The 18,541-nt window shown below is 37.2% G+C and overlaps 1 protein-coding gene across 3 annotated transcripts in view; it reads left to right on the top strand.

Annotated features, from left to right (window-relative positions):
- LOC132407687 (tectonic-2-like) overlaps positions 1-18,541 on the top strand; it is a 56,036-nt gene that overhangs the window by 6,575 nt on the left and 30,920 nt on the right. For all 3 annotated transcript variants that reach the window (XM_059994537.1, XM_059994535.1, XM_059994534.1), the window contains exons 5-7: positions 2,205-2,305; positions 3,135-3,334; positions 6,319-6,439. In XM_059994537.1, the coding sequence (XP_059850520.1) occupies positions 2,205-2,305; positions 3,135-3,334; positions 6,319-6,439 (422 nt within the window). The remainder of the gene's footprint in view (positions 1-2,204; positions 2,306-3,134; positions 3,335-6,318; positions 6,440-18,541) is intronic.

Raw genomic sequence — 18,541 nt, 5'->3', positions numbered from 1 at the left:
AACATTTGTTGGAGTTTGGTAAAGTGCATTGCTATCACACACTGTAATCATTGGTGTGATGGGCTGATGGCTTCATTTTCTGATTCTGTCCTTATGCAGTTAATAGGAGAGCAATACTGGAAGAATCTTAATTGAAACCTTTATTTTTCTGGTCAACATCCTTCATTAGTTCCATTGTGGGCTTCTGAATGGATGCATCCTTGATGCTATGTTGTCTAAAATGAGCCCTTTGATGCCAGTACTGGGCCCTGTAGGTTGGTTGTGCTTCCGCATTTATTGAAGCACTTTTTCCAAGTCAAAGTCAAGTTTATTGTCTGTTTAAGGCAGAGGCTAATAGATTCTTGATTAGTCAGGCCTGAAGGGATACAAGAAGAAGGGGAAGATTGGGCTGAAAGGGAAAATGGATCAGCCATGATGGAATGGTGGAGCAGATTCGATGGGCCAAATAACCTAATTTTTCTCCTATGTCTTAGGTCTTATGCATATGCTGTGTAAAACAGCGTCACTGATACATAGCATCAGATAAGCAGCATTTATGAGATAGACATGAATTAAACATAAATTATACACAATTCCTTACAAGGAAGAGCACAATTAGAAAAAAATTAAGTTGCATACAAAGTGGTCAGTTTTGCAATGCGGAGGTCATGATTAATGTTGTTTTGGTTGGTTCAAAAACTGAATGATTGAAAGGAAGTAGCTGTTCTTGAACCTCGTGGTGTGGGACTGCAGGCTTCTGTATCTTCTGCCCAATGGTAGCTGTGAGATGGCATGGCCTGGATGGTGGGGGTCTTTGATGATGGGTGCTGTTTCTTTGAGGCAGTGGCTCCTGTATATATTACTGATTGTGGGAAGGGATGTAGTGGACAGAGCCCACTTCTCCACAGTTTCTTATGTTCCTGTGATGCAGCCAGTCAGGATTCTTCCAACTTTCGGGATACTTTTTGTGAATTGGTTGACTAAGCAAGTTTTGATTGTTTCTAGTAGAAATTTTAAAAAAGCATCGAGTCATTACTGAACTTAGTATTTTGTGGGAATTGGCATTAAAATGAATGTTTTAACAGTTTTAAAACAGTATCAGTTCCAATGATTTCTCAAGGATTTGAGTATTGATCAGTACAGTGCTGGACAGGCTGTACCAGTTGGATGTCCCTGGTACAGTAATGGTTTATGATACAGTAAATGTTTTAAAAAATCCTCTGGAATGTATGAGTTCTGAATGTATAGGGCGAAGTCTTGGTTTCCACAATGTGGGCTACTATTCTGTATATTGAATTGGTGTATATTGTGAAATAATGATAATTTATTAAAACACAGGATTACATTTCTTAATTCCTTTTTAAATAATAAGTGTGTTTTTATTTTATTTGTAATCTTTTAATTGTTTGATGTGATGGAGATTGCTTCTCTTCGGTTAATTCACTGACTAATCGGAGGTTGTTCAGTCTGTCTGTGGATGTTTCCAGCCAGATCATGATCAGAAAGGAATGCTATGTAATTCACTGTCGAGTCTGAGGCTGGTTGGCCTGTCTGTTGATGTTTTCAACCTGATCACAATTAGAAGCAGGGAACTCCAGCTAATTTGCCATATACTCTGAGGCTGCTCAGCCTGTTTATGGATTTTTTTCCAGCCGGATCACAAGTAGAAAAAGGGAACGCCAACTAATTCACTGTCTGGTCTAAGGCTGCTCGGCCTGTTGATCAATGATTCCAGTCAGATCAAGATTAGATGGAGGGAACACCAGTTAATTCACCATCTAGTTTGAGGCTCCTCAGGCTGTCCATGGATGTTTCCAGCTGAATCACAATTTGAAGAAGGGAATGCCGGCAAATTCCCCATTTACTCTGAGGCTGCTCGGCCTGTCTGTTGACGTTTCCAACCGGATCAAGATTAGAGGGAGGGAATGCTAGTTAATTCACTGTCTAGTCTGAGGCTGCTCAGCCTGCCCCTGGATGTTTCCAGCCAGATCACAATTAGAAGAAGGGAACGCCAGCTGATTCCCTGTCTGTTTTGAGGGTACTCAGGCCCATGCAGTATCACTGTGTCAGTCCTTATGTATATTGACCAATGTGTCTGAATGGATGATCCACTGTGGGGTTAACACACTCTGAAGAGTGCAGCGGTGTTCTGCATCTTGCAGTATTTAGTTCGCGGACTCAGGTTAATCAAGAGCTGTTTAACGTTTCTGTTCTTGTTTTAATAGAAAACAACCAGCAGATTCCAAAACAAAAGTACCATCCACTTGGACCCTGCCCGTGCAACTTAACGGCAAAAGCTTGTGATGTAGGATGCTGCTGTGATAAGGTATGTCTGTTCTTCACACCACACATTAGTTAATCAGCTGTGGATTTTTAATCATTTTACACAAATTGTGAAGTTTCACTGTATATAAATTAAATTTAAATGACAGCTGTTGGTGTAAATGTACAGTATCTGTGTTTTGTGTGTAACTGCATGTGGGTTATTCAGGTTTACGTTTATGGCGGACATTTGGAATAACTTGAAGCTTAGTGGTGCGTCTTCATTTCACAACTTGCAGTTGTGTTGTTCACTCTTCAACGGCGGTGGAAATTTCTGAGTAACACACTCAAAACTCTGGAGGAACGCAGCAGATTAGGCAGCATCTATGGAGGGGAATAAACAATCAACGTTTTGGACTGAGGCCTTTCACTGATGGCGGAAATTTTTGAGTAACACACTCAAAATACTGGAGGAACCTAGCAATTCAGACAGCATCTATGGAGGGGAAATAAACAGTTGATGTTTCAGGCCCAGACTCTTCATCAGTGGAGATTTTTGTCAGTTGTGCACAAGGATTGATACAGTCTAATCTGCTGTGTATTAACATTACCCTGAGCTCTCTCATTCCCTTTCAGTATCTCCTTTGTCATATCCACTCCATCTCCGCTTTCCCTAACTTATTTCCTCCATTTCCCAGTGAGACAACTGTTTCTTGTTCCACAGATGCTACCTGAACACCTGAGTATTTCCAGGATTTTCTGTTTGTATTTCACGTTTCCATCACTTTCAATTTTTTTAGTTCTTAAAAAAATTTCTCTGTTGTGAGTGTTCTGTTATATCTCATTGAATCTGAAATAAGCATTTTAAATAAACATACCTTTTTTGTTTCCAGGAATGCACACCTGACATGATTGAGCTGTTTAATTCCCACTGCATTCCAGGAGTATTTGGTGGCAATGTGTCCCAACCCTTTGACCAGCTATGCTCTGTTCAGACTGTGCCGAGATCTCTTGACTGGTTCCCATTCCTCTGTGTGCAGTCTTCTCTGGAGAACTCACCATATTTGGGGCTGTTCTTTGAAGGCAATACTGTGTAAGTTGATGTAATTGTAAACAAAGAGTCTATCATTGGTAAAATTATTTTTCTAAATAATCTTTTGTGCTTGTAGAACATAGCTCAGGAACAGGCCATTCAGCCCACAATGTTGTGCTGAACCAGCAAAAAAGCAAATCAAAAACACCCAAACACTAATCCCTCCTACCTACATCATGTCCATATCCCTCCATCTTCCTCATATTCATGAGCCTATCTAAATGTCTTTTAAAAGCCTCTAATATATTTGTCTCTACCACCACACCAGGCAGTGCATTCCAGGCATCCACCACTCTCTGAGTGAAAAACTTACTCCTCATATCTCCCTTGAACCTACCCCCCTCACCTTCAATACATGCCCTCAGGTATTAGACATTTCAACCCTAGGAAAGAGATACTCCCTGCCTACTCTATCTATGTCTCTCATAATCTTATGAACATCTATCAGATCTCTCAGCCTCTGATGCTTCAGAGAAAACAACCCAAATTTATCCAGCCTCTCATGATAGCACATGCTTTCTAAGCCAGGCAGCACCCTGGTAAACCTCTCCTGCACCCTCTCCAAAGCCTATTGTGGGGTAACCAGAACTCCAGATATGGCTTAAACAGTGTTTTATAAAGTTGCAATATAACCACTTGACTTTTGAACTCAATGTCTCGACTAATTAAAAAAAAAGCAATCCATAAGCCTTCTTAATCACTATATTGAGATGTAGCCACTTTCAAGGAGCTGTGAATTTGGATCCCAGGATCTCTTTACTCGGCAACACTGTTAAGGATCTTGCCCTTAACAGTGTACTGTCTCCTTGTATTTGCTCTACCAAGGTGCAACACCTCATTTATTTGGGTTAAACTCCATCTGCCATTTCTCTGTTCATATCTGTAACTGATTTATATCACACTGTTCTTTATCAGTCTTCTATGCTATCCGTAACTCCACTAATCTTGGTAGCATCTGCCAACCTACCTACTCACCCATCTACGTTTTCATCCGTGCCATTTATATACATCACTAATAGCACAGCTCCACTAATTACAGACCTCCAGCTCGAATAAGCCCCTTCAACCTCTGTCCTCTGTCTGCCATTGGCAAGCCAGTTCTGAATCCAAACAGCTTCGCCATGAACCCATGCACTTTAATCTTCTGGATTAGCCTCCCATGAAAGACTTCCTCAAATATCTTACTAAAATTCATGTAGACCCTTATTAATCTCTCTCTTTGCATCTCCCTCTCCCTCCCCCTCCCCATTCTATATATTACATGCTTTTGGTCTATTTCAGATTTTGATTATTTGATCTTTGAGCTGCTGTTGGAATGTTTATCTGTACTTTAAAATGGTGCATTGGTGCAAAATGTCAAATGTTTTTGATCTTCACCTAACCTCCAACTCCAGTCTAACCCATTTAATTTGGCAATTCACTTAACCAAGCAAACAAGAGATCCCACTGGAACAGTGAAATGTTTTGTTAATTTGTTAGGCTAATACTTAATTTGCCTTTATCTTTGCAAGTCCTGGCAGACCTGTATCTTTTTATCATAATTCAAATTTGTTGCATTACAGTTATATTCCCTTTATATTTTTCTTATACTTTTTGAAGTACATTTTGACTTTAATCTCAACTAACTCTGATGCCCACTGTTTCAAGATAGTGAGCAAAAGAAAACTTTTCCTTGATGTATAATACATTTTGCAGCAAACAGTTTCACATTGCATCCATTAATGCACTTGCCTCCACCCCAACCTCCTTCCAAGAAGTAGGATTATTACATTCTTAGAGCCAAAAACAAGAACTCTTGTGTTTCCTGTAGAGTAGAGGTTCCTTTTTTATACCATGAACTCCTACCATTAAACAAGGGGTCCATGGACCTCAGGTTGGGATCTCCTGCTGTGGGGGATCTGTGATTCCATTCATTCTGATGATATGAGAGCTGATATACTCTCGGTGAAGGTCCTTGTGAAAATGTCTGCTGAGTGTAAATAAATACCGACTTTTAAACTGTGAGGGAAGTGACACTGAGAAAAGCTACCCAAGAATACACTGAAAATGCTGAAAGAACTCTGCCGGTCAGGCAGCAATTATAGAGGGGAATAAGCGGTTGGTGTTTTGGGCTGAGATCCTTCACCAGGACAGGAAAGGAAGGGGGCAGAAGCCAGAATAAGAAGGTGGGGGAGGGGGAGGAGGACAAGCTAGCAGGTGATAGGTAGAAGAGGTAAAGAGCTGAAGAAGGAGGAATCTAATATGAGAAGACAATGGACCATGGAGGAAAGGGGAAGAGGAGAGGAACCAGAGGGAGATAAGTGGAGAGAGGGAACTAGAACGGGAAGTGGAAAATTATGAAAGGTCTCGTCCTGAAATGTTGACTGTTTATTCTCTTCCATGGATGCTACCTAACCTGCTGAGTGCCTCCAGTATTTTGTGTGTGTTGCTCTGGATTTCCAGCATCTGCAGAATCTCCTGTATTTAGGCAAGAAGAATTTTAAATGACATAGAAGTAATGTGTCATTCAGCAATTCTTGTCATTCAGTGATATTCTGAGCAGTTAGGATTTGAAGGAAGCATCTTTTGTGATGGAATGAATGATAAATGTGGTAAGGCATTTGCTAATGACTATAGAAAAATATTGCATCAGGTTTATGCCACAGAAACACGCCATTTTGTCCATATCGATAGTTGTGCTTCTGACAGTTCTCCTCTCAGTCTTCTTATGATGAGGCTTTCCCTCGATCAGGGGTTCCCAACCTTTTTATGCATGGAGCCTTACCATTTACTGAAGGGTCCGTGGAGCCCACGTTGGAAACCCCTGCCCTAGATGCATCAATATCGCTTCTTTCAGTGCCTTCTGGAGGTAATGTATTTACATTAATATAGAATGGGGCATCTTTGAAATCGGAGATCTTGTTTAGAATGCAGTTGAATGTATCTTGGATTCCATGTGGTAAAATTCTCTGCCTGTTGAAATTTAATCTTCTTCCTTTCAATAGTGATGTTGCTGAAGAACTTTCCTTTGGCATGGCCACATCTACAACAGTAAACATTCCTGTTGGCTACCATCAGGGAGATCCTATCGTTAGACGTGAAGATGAGCTCTTTACCATTCCACAGGTAGGAAAGGCAGGGCACCTTCTTTACACAACATTTTCAAGGAGGACTGAAAATATATTAACATCCATATTGTACTCTTGGTAACTTGAGGTAAATTTTGTAGTATTCAGTGTAGTAAGACTAATCAGGCAGTTTGTAAACTGTTTAATTTCTAAAACCTGGAAACAGGTAATCTGTAATTTTGTCTGCATTGTTACCTTCACCACCATTCCTAGATACATGTGATTGCTGTTGTGCAGATATGGAATTGTAAAATAGGCAGATCAGATACCTAAATCTCCAGAGTTAGAAGAACAGAATTAATCATGTATTTTACATGATTATATATAAACATATAGCATGTTGGGCAGAGAGTGGCTGAAAGCTAAACTGATCACTATAAATGCTGCCTGTAGAGCTATGGTTAAACCATCTCACAATGCAAATTGTCTGGAGGAAAGCAATTTACATTATACCTATTAGGAAAATTGAAATAAGAGCAGGAATAGCAGGAATGGTATAGTCAGACAGCACAGAATCAGGCCCTTTGAGTCACCACGTCCATCTTGATTATCATGTACCCATGCTAATGCTCTGCTTTTCTGTTTTCCCTATCAAACTAGAAAAACACAATTGCCTAGGATATATTGCACCTGCCACATATCTGTGTACTCACTTTTCCAAATTGCCTTGAGCTTTGTTGAATCTTTTCCAGAGTTCACAAGCCCATCTGTATCATTGGTAAATTTAAAACATTGGTACATTTGGTTCCCTTACCAAGTAATTAATTTATTTTGTGAATTACTGGACACTGATCCCGGCTGTGCTAACTAGTTAGCACCTACGTCTGTAAGGGGTTAGAATGTGGAAATCCCAATAATTTCTACTCTCTGGTTTTTCTGTCTGAATGTTTTCAGCGCATGTGCTTTAACTAATTTACAATAAGGGACTTTATCAAAGGCATTTGAAAATAAGGGTGCAACATTGCTTGTACTAAGTTTTATTGTTAAATGTTATAAGACGACAAGATATAGGAGCAGAATTAGGCCAATTGGCCCATCAAGTCTGCTCCGCCATTTCATCATGGCTGATCCATTTTCCCTCAGCCCCAATCTCCTGCCCTCTCCCCATATCCATTCATGTCCTGACTAATCAAGAAACTATCAACCTCTGCCTTAAATATACCCAATGACTTGGCTTCCACAGCAACCTATGGCAATGTATTCCACAGATTCCCAACATCTGGCTAAAGAAATTCCTTCTCATCTCTGTTCTAAATGGATGTAACTCTATTCTGAAGCTGTGTGCTCTGGTCTTCAATGAGGTCACCCCATATTCATCTGAATTCCTGTGAATAGAGGTCCAGAGCCATTAAATTCTGCTCGTGACAAGCCTTTGACTCCTGAAATCATGGTCATGAACCTCCTTTGAACCCTCTGCAATGTCAACATATCCTTCCTTAGATAAGAGCTCAAAACTGCTTACAGTACACCAAGTGAGGCCTCACCAGTGCTTTAAAAAAGTCTCCATATTACATTCTTGCTTTTATATTCTGGTCTTCTTGAGATAAATGCTGACATTGCATATGACTTCCTCACCACATACTCAACCTACAAATTAACCTTTAGGGAATCCTGCACAAGGACTCCCAAGTCTGTTTGCACCTCTGATTTTTGAATTTTTCTCTCTATTTAGAAAATAGTCTGCACTTTTATTCCTTCTACCAAATTAGATGGCCATACACTTTCCAACATTGTATTCCATTTGCTACGTTTTGCCCATTCTGGTAATCTAAGTCCTTCTGTAGCCTCTCTACTTCCTCAGAACTACTTGCCCCTCCACCAATCTTTGTATCATCCACAAACTTGACCATAAAGCTATCCATTCAGTCATCCAAATTGTTGACATATAATGTAAAAGAAGTGGTCCAAACACAGACTCTAGTGGAACACCACTAGTCACTGGCAGCCAACCAGAAAAGGCTCCCTTTATTCCCACTCTCAATGCTCTATCAAAGCTAGTATCTTTCCTGTAATATCATGGGCTCCTAACCTGTTTAGCAGTCTCTTTTTTTTTTTTTTCTTTTCTTTTTCAATCTTTTTATTGAATTTCATATATAAAAAAACATAATATAATAATAAATAGGTTATAAATGCATAAGACTTGAAATTGAATTAATAGTAGGATAACAATATCCTATTAAAATATCAACAGAAAAACATAGTACATTATCAATCAAGTCTATAATAATTATATGAAAAAAATAAAAATAATCATCAAAAGAAAAAGAAAAAAATTATAAATTATAAAAATACAGGCAAAAAATATAAAAAAAATACTAAACTAAACTAACATGGGCAATAATAACAGTTTATTTGTATATGATAGTGCCAAAAACTCCGGAACTCCATACCTGAACAAGAATAAGTAAAGAGAAGGTCTGGAAGAGGCCAAATTAATTCATATGAAAATGTCAAATGAACGGCCCCCAAGTTTCTTCAAATTTAATTGATGAGTCAAAAATAGTGCTTCTAATTTTTTCCAAGCTCAGAAAAGAAATAGTTTGAGAGAACCACTGGAACGTGGTAGGAGGATTTACTTCTTTCCAATTTTGTAATATAGACCTTCTGGCCATTAATGTTACAAAAGCAATCATTCGTCTAATTGAAGGGGAAAACTGATTATCATCCTCATTTGGTATACCAAAAATTGCAGTAATAAAATGAGGTTGTAAATTGATATTCCAAATTGAGGAAATGGTAGCAAATATGTCCTTCCAATAGTTATGTAAAGTGGGACATGACCAAAACATGTGGGTCAATGAAGCCACATCTGAATGACATCTGTCACATTGAGGGTTAATATGAGAATAGAATCGAGCAAGCTTATCTTTAGACATATGAGCTTTATGTACAATTTTAAATTGTATTAAAGCATGTTTAGCACATATAGAAGAAGAATTAACCATTTGTAAAATTTTTTTCCATTTTTCTATTGATATATTATATTGAAGTTCTTTTTCCCATTCTTGTTTAAGTCTACCTGATATTTCTGGTTGTATCTTCATAATCATATTATAAATAAAAGCCACTAATCCCTTCTGATAGGGATTTAAGATAAAAATCATACCTAAAAAGTCCATTGAAGTTGAATTGGGGAAGGATGGTAGAATTTTATGTAAAAAATTTCTAATTTGTAAATATCTAAAAAAGTTAGATTTAGGTAACTCAAATTTGTTGGAAAGTTGGTCGAAAGACATCAAACTACCTTCAAAGAAGAGATCATGAAAGCATTTTATACCTTTCCTTTTCCATATGCTAAAGGCTTGATCTGTCAAAGAAGGTTTGAAAAAAAAATTAAGTAAAATAGGGCTATCAAGAACAAAGTTTTTCAGAGTAAAAAATTTACGAAATTGAAACCAAATTCGTAATGTATGTTTGACAACAGGGTTGGATATCTGTTTATTGAATTTAACTAAATTGGCAGAAAGAGAAGAACCCAGAACGGAGAATAGAGAATATTCCTGTGCCTCATTGCATTCTAAATTTACCCACTGTGGGCACAATGGTGAATCCAAATCTGATTTCCAATAAATTAAGTTACGAATATTATTCGCCCAATAGTAAAATCTAAAGTTAGGTAAAGCTAAACCACCATCTTTTTTAGATTTTTGTAATTGCCTTTTACTTAACCTAGGATTTTTATTTTGCCACACAAATGAAGAAATTTTTGAATCAATGTTATCTTTCTTTCTTTTTCAATCTTTTTATTGATTTTCACATATACACAAAAAAAAATAATAATAAGTAAATTATAAATACAATAGACTTGAAATCACATTGATAATAAGATAATAATATCCTACTAAACATCAACAAAAGAAAGTACCTTAATCAAGTCCACATGATTATATGAAAAATGTTTCAATGTTATCAAAAAAAGATTTAGGAATAAAAATTGGTAAAGCTTGAAATAAATATAAAAATTTCGGTAGAATCATCATTTTAATAGCATTAATCAGACCAACTAATGATAAGGATAAGGGAGACCATCTTGTAGTAAGTTGTTGAATTTGATAAAGCATAGGTAGAAAATTCAATGTAAATAAATCTTTATATTTCTTAGTAATTTTTATACCTAAATAGATAAAGTTATCATCAACAACTTTAAATGGTGTCCTTTCATTCAATAAAGTTTGCGCGTTTAAAGGGAATAAATCACTCTTATCCAAGTTTAGTTTGTAACCAGAAAAACTACCAAATTGAGCAAACAAGGATAAAATAGTGGGAATAGACCTGTCAGGATCAGAAATATATAACAACAAGTCATCAGCATAAAGTGATAACTTGTATAATTTCTCATTACGGGTAATACCAAAAATATTAGGAGATTCACGAATAGCAATGGCTAAAGGTTCTAATGCAATATTAAACAATAAAGGACTTAAGGGACAACCTTGTCTCGTACCACAAGATAATTGAAAAAAAGAAGATCTGTAATTATTTGTAAGAACAGAAGCAACAGGTTTATGATATATTAGTTTGATCCATGATATAAAATTAGGACTAAAATTAAAATATCTCAAAGTGTTAAATAAGTATACCCATTCAACTCTATCAAAGGCTTTTTCAGCATCTAGTGAAATAACACATTCTGGAATTGTGGGTGATGAAGTATAAATTATATTAATCAATTTTCTAATATTAAAAAAGGAATACCGATTCCTAATAAAACCAGTTTGGTCTTCTGAAATAATCTGTGATAATACCTTTTCTAACCTAATAGCTAAAATTTTTGTAAGAATCTTAGAATCTACATTTAATAGTGATATAGGGCGATAAGATGCACATAAAGTGGGATCCTTATCTTTTTTAAGAATTAGAGAGATAGTAGCTTCATAAAAAGACTGAGGTAATCTCTTCTTAACAAATGCACCATTAAAAATTTCACATAGCCAAGGGGAAAGCAAAGAAGAAAAAGTTTTAAAAAATTCTATAATATAACCATCAGGACCAGGAGCTTTCCCTGAGTTCATTGATGAGATGGCCTCTCCTATTTCGGCCAGAGAGATAGGAGCATCAAACAAGCTATGACCTTCATCTGTCAGTTTGGGAATATTCAAATTGTTAAAAAAGTTATCCATCATGGACAGATCGCCGTCAAATTCTGATTGATATAAAGATTTATAAAAATCTTGAAAAGTGTTATTGATTTCTTTATGATCAGTAGTCAGATTGCCGTCTTGTTTACGAATTTTAATAATTTGTCGCTTAGTCGAAATAGCTTTTAATTGGTTAGCTAATAATTTACCAGTTCGATCACTATGGATATAAAATTGAGCCCTGGTCCTAATTAATTGATTCTCAATTGAAGAAGATAATAATAAGCTATGCTCCATTTGAAGCTCAACTCTTTTCTTATAAAGTTCTTTGGTAGGAGTCACGGAATAAATCTTATCAATTTCTTTAATTTTATCCACTAATAAAGCAATATCTAAATACCTTTGTTTTCTTTTACCGACAGAGTATGAGATAATTTGTCCACGGATAAAAGCCTTAAAAGAATCCCAGAGTATTCCTCTGTCAATCTCTTCTGTATAGTTTGTTGAGAAAAACAAGTCAATTTGCTGTTTTATGTAGGTGATGAATTCTGGATCTTGAAGCAAAGTAGCGTTAAGTCTCCAAGATCTAGTATTATTAGAAAAGTCCAAAAACTTGATAGATAACTTCAAAGGTGCATGATCCGAAATAGCAATAGAATCATATTTACAATCAATAACATCTTTTAATAAACGATGATCAATAAGAAAATAATCAATTCTAGAATAACTGTGATATACATGTGAAAAAAAAACGAAAATTCTTTATCTTTAGGGTTCAAAAACCGCCATATTTCCTGAATCAACCATAAAAGAATTAATAAGTGAGGCTGATCTATTCGGAAGAATTCGAATAGGTTTAGATCTATCCATTGAAGGATTCAAACAACAATTGAAATCTCCACCCATTATCAACATATATTCATTTAGATTAGGAAGGGAAGTAAATAAACGTTTAAAAAATTCAGGGCAGTCAAAGTTTGGAGCATAAATATTAACTAGAACCACTTTTCGATTAAAAAGTGAACCAATTATCAACAAAAATCTGCCCTGTGGATCAGAAATAATTTCATGATGTGTAAATGAAATTGAAGGGTCTATAAAAATAGACACAGCCCTAATTTTGGCGGTAGAATTCGAGTGGAATTGTTGACCTTTCCAGAACCTAAAAAAAAGCGTTGATTATCCTCCCTCCTAATATGGGTCTCCTGTGCAAAAATAATATTAGCATTTAGTCTATGGAATACTTTAAATATTTTTTTACGTTTAATCGGACCATTAGTATTCCAAGAGATAAAGTTAACAGACTTATCCATCATGCCAATATTAATTGTGTATATCATAAAAGGTTAAAAAGACACATAACCCATAAATCAGGAAGAAGGAAAAATGATTCAGGAGCAACCGGAGAACATGACACCTCAACAATATTAATAATTTAAAGTCAGTCCATAAACTAAAAGCAAAAAAATAAAAAGCAAAAGCGTGAAAGAATATCCCTACCCTCTCCCCCAACCCCTCGAAAAAAAGCCAAGCGGCAGGCGCACAAACTAACACTAATATTACCCCCATTTTCAAGATGGCGACTTCATGAAAAGAAAGAAAAGAGAAACTATATAACACCCAGATATAAATACAGGGTTGTAAACAAAAAGAATATATATCAATCAAAATGAAAAAATAATATAAAAAAGCAAAAAATCATTAATAAAAAAAAGGATAACCATTGAAGTTTAAAATAGTGTAATATGCCTTTAAAAAAAACTCCATATTCAAATATAAGGAAATGACGTTTCAAAAACAAAGATTTATGGGAAGAAAAAACAACATTTTGAAAGGACCTAATTACAAAATATAGATGTAAATTCACCAATCTTTTTTTTTAAAAAAAAGGTTATCAAAATAGAATTAAAAAAGGGTTCAATAACCACTACAATATATATATAAAAAAAGGTTCAAAAATTCAAAACATTCGTCCCATTCTCAAATACAGGCAAATAAACGCTTATGGAAAGCAAAGTCTTATGGGAAGAAGAAACGACATCTTAAAAAATAAATCATTATTACAAAGTCTTAACATGTATATCTAATCCAGAGGAAAAAAAACTTAATTAAGAAAAAAGACATTATAGTGAAGTTAAAAAAGCATCTGTAAATCATGATAATAATAAAAAAAAACCAGGTCTACAGACCAAAATAAAAAGCTATACCGCAGCTTCATAAGTTAAAGCCTAAAACGGAATGGCGTCTTCTCTCCAAAAGTTCTTCCACATAACACATAGTTCAAGTTGGACTAGAAGAGCGATATTCTTCAACGAATTTCTTCGCTTCTTCCGGAGTATTAAAGAAACACTGACTGTTGTCGCTCAATGTAATTCTGAGATTCGCTGGATATCTTAAAGCTTGTTTAAGTCCAATCGAATGAACCTCCGCCATCACCGGTTTAAAAGCAATTCTCGCCCTCATTACCTCGAATGAATAGTCCTCAACAATACGAACCTTGTTGTTTTTGTGAGAGATCATACCATTCTGATGAGCTAATCGAATTAAAAGCTCTTTCTCCCGAGGATAATGGAGACGGACAATCACAGCTCGTGGCTTGTCTTTCGCAGCTGAAAATCTCGAAACTCTGTGGGCACGATCAATAGTAGGTTTAACCCGCAAAGCGTCCTCGCCAAAAATTTCCCACAATAAATTAGAGAAATATTCAGTTAAGTCACCAGACTCGAGATTTTCGGGAAATCCAATAATACGCAAATTCTGTCTGCGAGACCGGTTTTCAAGATCGGTGATTTTAAACTTATACTGCTCCACTATTTTAGCGGTCAATCGTACCTTCTCCTCCAAAGTTTCGATTGTACCTATTTTTTCACAAATTATCTTGTCAAGAGCCGCAAACTTTTCTTCATGGCGTTCAATAACTGCTGCCTGCGATTGAAGCTTGATATCAAATGATTTAACGACTTCTTCAAGCTCCGATATTTTCGCAGTAAGTTTGTTTTCCAGACTTGCAAGTTTAGTATCCAGTTTAGTATCCAGAAGACTGGAGATTGCATCGAGAGATATAGGGTCTTTAGACGATTTCTTAGGTACAGACATTATAAGTTTGAAAAAATTAAATCCAGTGTTATTTTTAAAAAGAAAAATAAATCATAAATATCAACCCATATGATTAAGTACGAAAAGATTTGATTAAAGGGTGATTATAGCTTAAAAAATGAAGAGCGCCTAAAAGGCAGATGTCTACGTCGCCATCTTGAAACTCCACCCCCCCTGTTTAGCAGTCTCATGTGCAGCCCCTTGTCAAAGGCCTTCTGAAAATCCAAGTACACAATCCACAGATTCTCCTTTGTCTACTCTGCTTGTTATTTCTTCAAAGAATTCCAATAGATTTATTTTTCGCTCAAGGAAACCATGCCGAATATGGCCTATTTTATATGTGCCTCCAAGTGCCCTGACACCACATCCTTAACTATCCACTCTTAACATCTTCCCACTGAGGTCAGACTAACTGGCCTGTCATTTCCTTTCTTTTGCATCTCTCCCTTCTTGAAACGGACATTTACAATTTTCCAGTCTTCCGGAACAATCCTATTTTTGATCAACCCCTTAGTCTTGCTGACATTGACTGAGAGGTTGTTTTTGTGGGACCACTCAGCCCATGGTGCTTTACTTTAAAGGAAAACATCTGATGAAAATAATCTTTTAAAAATGTTCATATTTAATCAGGAGTAAATAATAGTTTCAGTTAGAAATAGTTAATGTGAGGGCAGGCTTGTGGATTTCCAACAGAGTCATACAATAATTCAAGATGGAATTAATATCTTCAACCCAACTTGTTTGTGCTGACCAAAGTGTCTCCGTGAGTTTGTCCTCTTTGCCTTCATTTGGCTCTATCCCTCCAAACATTTTCTATCCATCTGGAGTTTAGGCAATGAAGAAGGTATAAAGGATGATCAAAATAAGAACTCAAAGTGATGGAAATACCGTCAGGTTGCATCTGTGGGAAGAAAAACAGATTCCATGTTTCAGGTCGAAGACACTTATCAGATCTGTGAAAGAGACAAAATAATCACAGGGAGGGTGGGGAAAGAGAATATCTCTGATGGGGCGACCATGGGGTCAAGCTGTAAATCAGGTTAGATGGACAGTTAGAGAGTGAGAACGTAGACAATAGGAACTTGTAAAGTCACAGTTCCCATTCTCCCTTTGACCAGATAACTTGTCTAACAGCTTAACTCCCAAATCACTCTGATTGTATTTGGTGACGTTCATTTCCCCACGTCCCTACACATGCTGCAGCTTTACAAACGTTTTTTGTCTGACGGCCAGGGTGGGGGGTGGTGATGGGGTGGTATCTCTGACCTGAAACACTACCGGTCTCTGCCGACTGATGCAGCCTACCCTGAGTATTTCCAGAAATTTCTGTTTTTATTTCAATTAATATCTATAGCTTCATTTCTGATTTAGCATGAAGCTTTCATAGTTTTCTTTGTTTAAATTGAAATTTGTTGCTCTGCTTTAGTTTTTAAAGTGAAATTGATGATACTATGATCACTTTTTCCTCTGGGAACTTCACAACAAGATTTACGACAATCTCTTGTTGTATGGTATGAAAATAACCTGTTCCCTATGTAGCTCCTCAACTGTCTGATTTCAAAATCCATTTTGTATACAGTACTGTGTAGAAGTCTTAGTCACATCTGCACCGGGGTGCATGAAAAGAGCTACTTTTTAATCAGGAAGGCGATGGAGATTTCAAAAACAGGGTTTCGCAGGAGTTTTTCTGATTGAGGAGCGACAAGTCAGCAAGCGGAAGTGCGTAAGAAGAGCCACCTTTCAGTCAGGTCTGTGTTCAAGATATAAAAAGCAGAGCTTCAAGCCAGTTTTCTGTGAGTTGGACAGTCCACTCTGGGTGTGCGTGAAAAGAGCTACTTTTTAATCAAGAAGGTGATTGAGATTTCGAAGGCAGATCTTTGTGCCAGTTTCTGTAGTTTGAAGAGTGAGCAATCAGCAAGATGGATTCATTAGAAAGGGCCAATAAGAATTATTCAAGTACAAGTGGAGCAACCATTCCATTGAGTGTGCCAGTGTTCAGAGTTGGTTTGGCTCATCAGGTTTGGGTGAGGGATCTCCCTCTCTGTCTCTCTCTGTCTTGCTTGCTGTCTGTCTCCCTCTGTCTTTGTCTCTCTCTCTATGTGTCTCGCTTGCTGTCTCTGTCTCTCTCTGTTTCTGTCTCACTTGCTGTCTCTCCCTCTCTGTCCCCCCGCCTCGCTGACAGGAAGAATAACGTTGCTCTGCTGGTTTTTTTAAAAAAAAGGAAATCAAATTATTAGAAAAAGGTGACATAGGTTTGGAAAGTGTTGAATCATTGTGGATAGAGTTGAGGGACTGAAAGAGTAAAAAGACTCTGATGGGAGTTATATATAAACCCCCCAAACCGTTGTAAGGATGTGGTCTACAAATTACAACGTGAGATAGAAAATGCATGCCAAAAGAACAATGTTACGATAGTCATGGGGGATTTCAGTATGCAGGTAGATTGGGAAAATCAGGTTGGTGCTGAATTCCAAGGGGAGGAGTTTCTAGAATGCCTATGAGATGGCTTTTTAGAGCAGCTCGTGGTTGAGCTTGTTAAGGTATCAGCTATTCTGGATTGGGTGTTGTGCAATGAATCGGAATTGATTAGAGAGCTTAAAGTAAAGAAACCCTTTGGGAAAGTGATCAAAATATAATCAAATTCACCCTGAACTTTGAGAAAGAGAAGCTTTTGTGGGAATGCTGTTCTTGGACTACAGTTCAGCATTCAACACTATAGTTCCATCCAGGCTTGACAAGAAGCTCAGAGACCTCAACCTTGACCCTGCCTTGTGCAGGTGGATCCTGGACTTCCTGTCAGATCGCCAGCAGGTTTTAAGAGTGGTCTCCCTCACCTCAAACCCTCTGGCTCTCAATACAGGAGCCCCTCAGGGCTGTGTACTGAGTCCCCACCTTTAATCCCAATGGCGAAATTCTGTTCCTTGTCTAAGGTGTGTGTGTATTTATGTGTGTGACACACTCAGCCCTGAGACATCAGGCAAGGTCATTTCATTTGAAACAATTTGTTTTTTGATCATTACAGAATGTCTCTCTGGTGCTTCACCCTTCCTTTCTTTCCAACTATGATTCCCCTCCTAAGGCCCCCTTCCCACTCTGGGTCCACAATAGTGACCCGTATCAGAATCAGATTTATCATCACTCACATATGTCATAGATTTGTTTTTTTTTCGTGACAGCATTACAGTGCAATACATAAAATTACCACAATAGTGTGCAAAATCCTTAGGCACCCTAGCTATATTTATGTGCCAAGTTCTTTTGCGCAGTACTGTATTCTCCAGACATTTATCTTTTCTGCTGTTAGCACTAACCTCCAACGGTTATTGTGTAACCCTTCTTTCATTCACCTCCAGTTTCCTCACTTATACCATGAGGTATTTGGAGATATGTTTACAGCTCCCACCAGTGTTTTCTATCTTCTGCCAGTTCTTAGATACGCTCCGATTAATTTTAATTCTATGCTGTGATCTACCGGGCTAAGCTCTTTTCCATATTTTGCAACATATGTCAGTGCTAATAAACCTGATTTTTATTCTATTTGCGATGTCAGCCCTTAGAGTTACAGAGTCATAGAAGAGTACAGCACAGAAAAAAGATTTTTGGCCCATCTAGTCAGTGCCAAACTGCCTACTCCAATTAACCTGCATTGGGACCATAGCCTGCCATACCCATACCTATCCAAACTTCTTTTCAATGTTGAAATAGACCTTGCATGCACCACTTAGATTTGCTCATAAACCCTGTAAAGATGTTGGTTTGTCTTGGTCTATCTTGGTCCTGTTGAGGTGCAATCTGTTTGTTTTGTACATGTGCCACCTGCCTCAGATAAAGGTCCTCCATCATCCTTCCCACCACACATTCATCTTCATTGCCCTCCTACATCTGTATTGTTAATAGTTGGCTTGGGAGGTGATACTGAGATGACT

The sequence above is a fragment of the Hypanus sabinus genome, chromosome 18 (assembly GCF_030144855.1).
Source record: "Hypanus sabinus isolate sHypSab1 chromosome 18, sHypSab1.hap1, whole genome shotgun sequence".
Taxonomy (NCBI): domain Eukaryota; kingdom Metazoa; phylum Chordata; class Chondrichthyes; order Myliobatiformes; family Dasyatidae; genus Hypanus; species Hypanus sabinus.
Note: the sequence above shows the minus strand (reverse complement) of the source record. Positions and strands in the feature narration are given on the sequence as shown.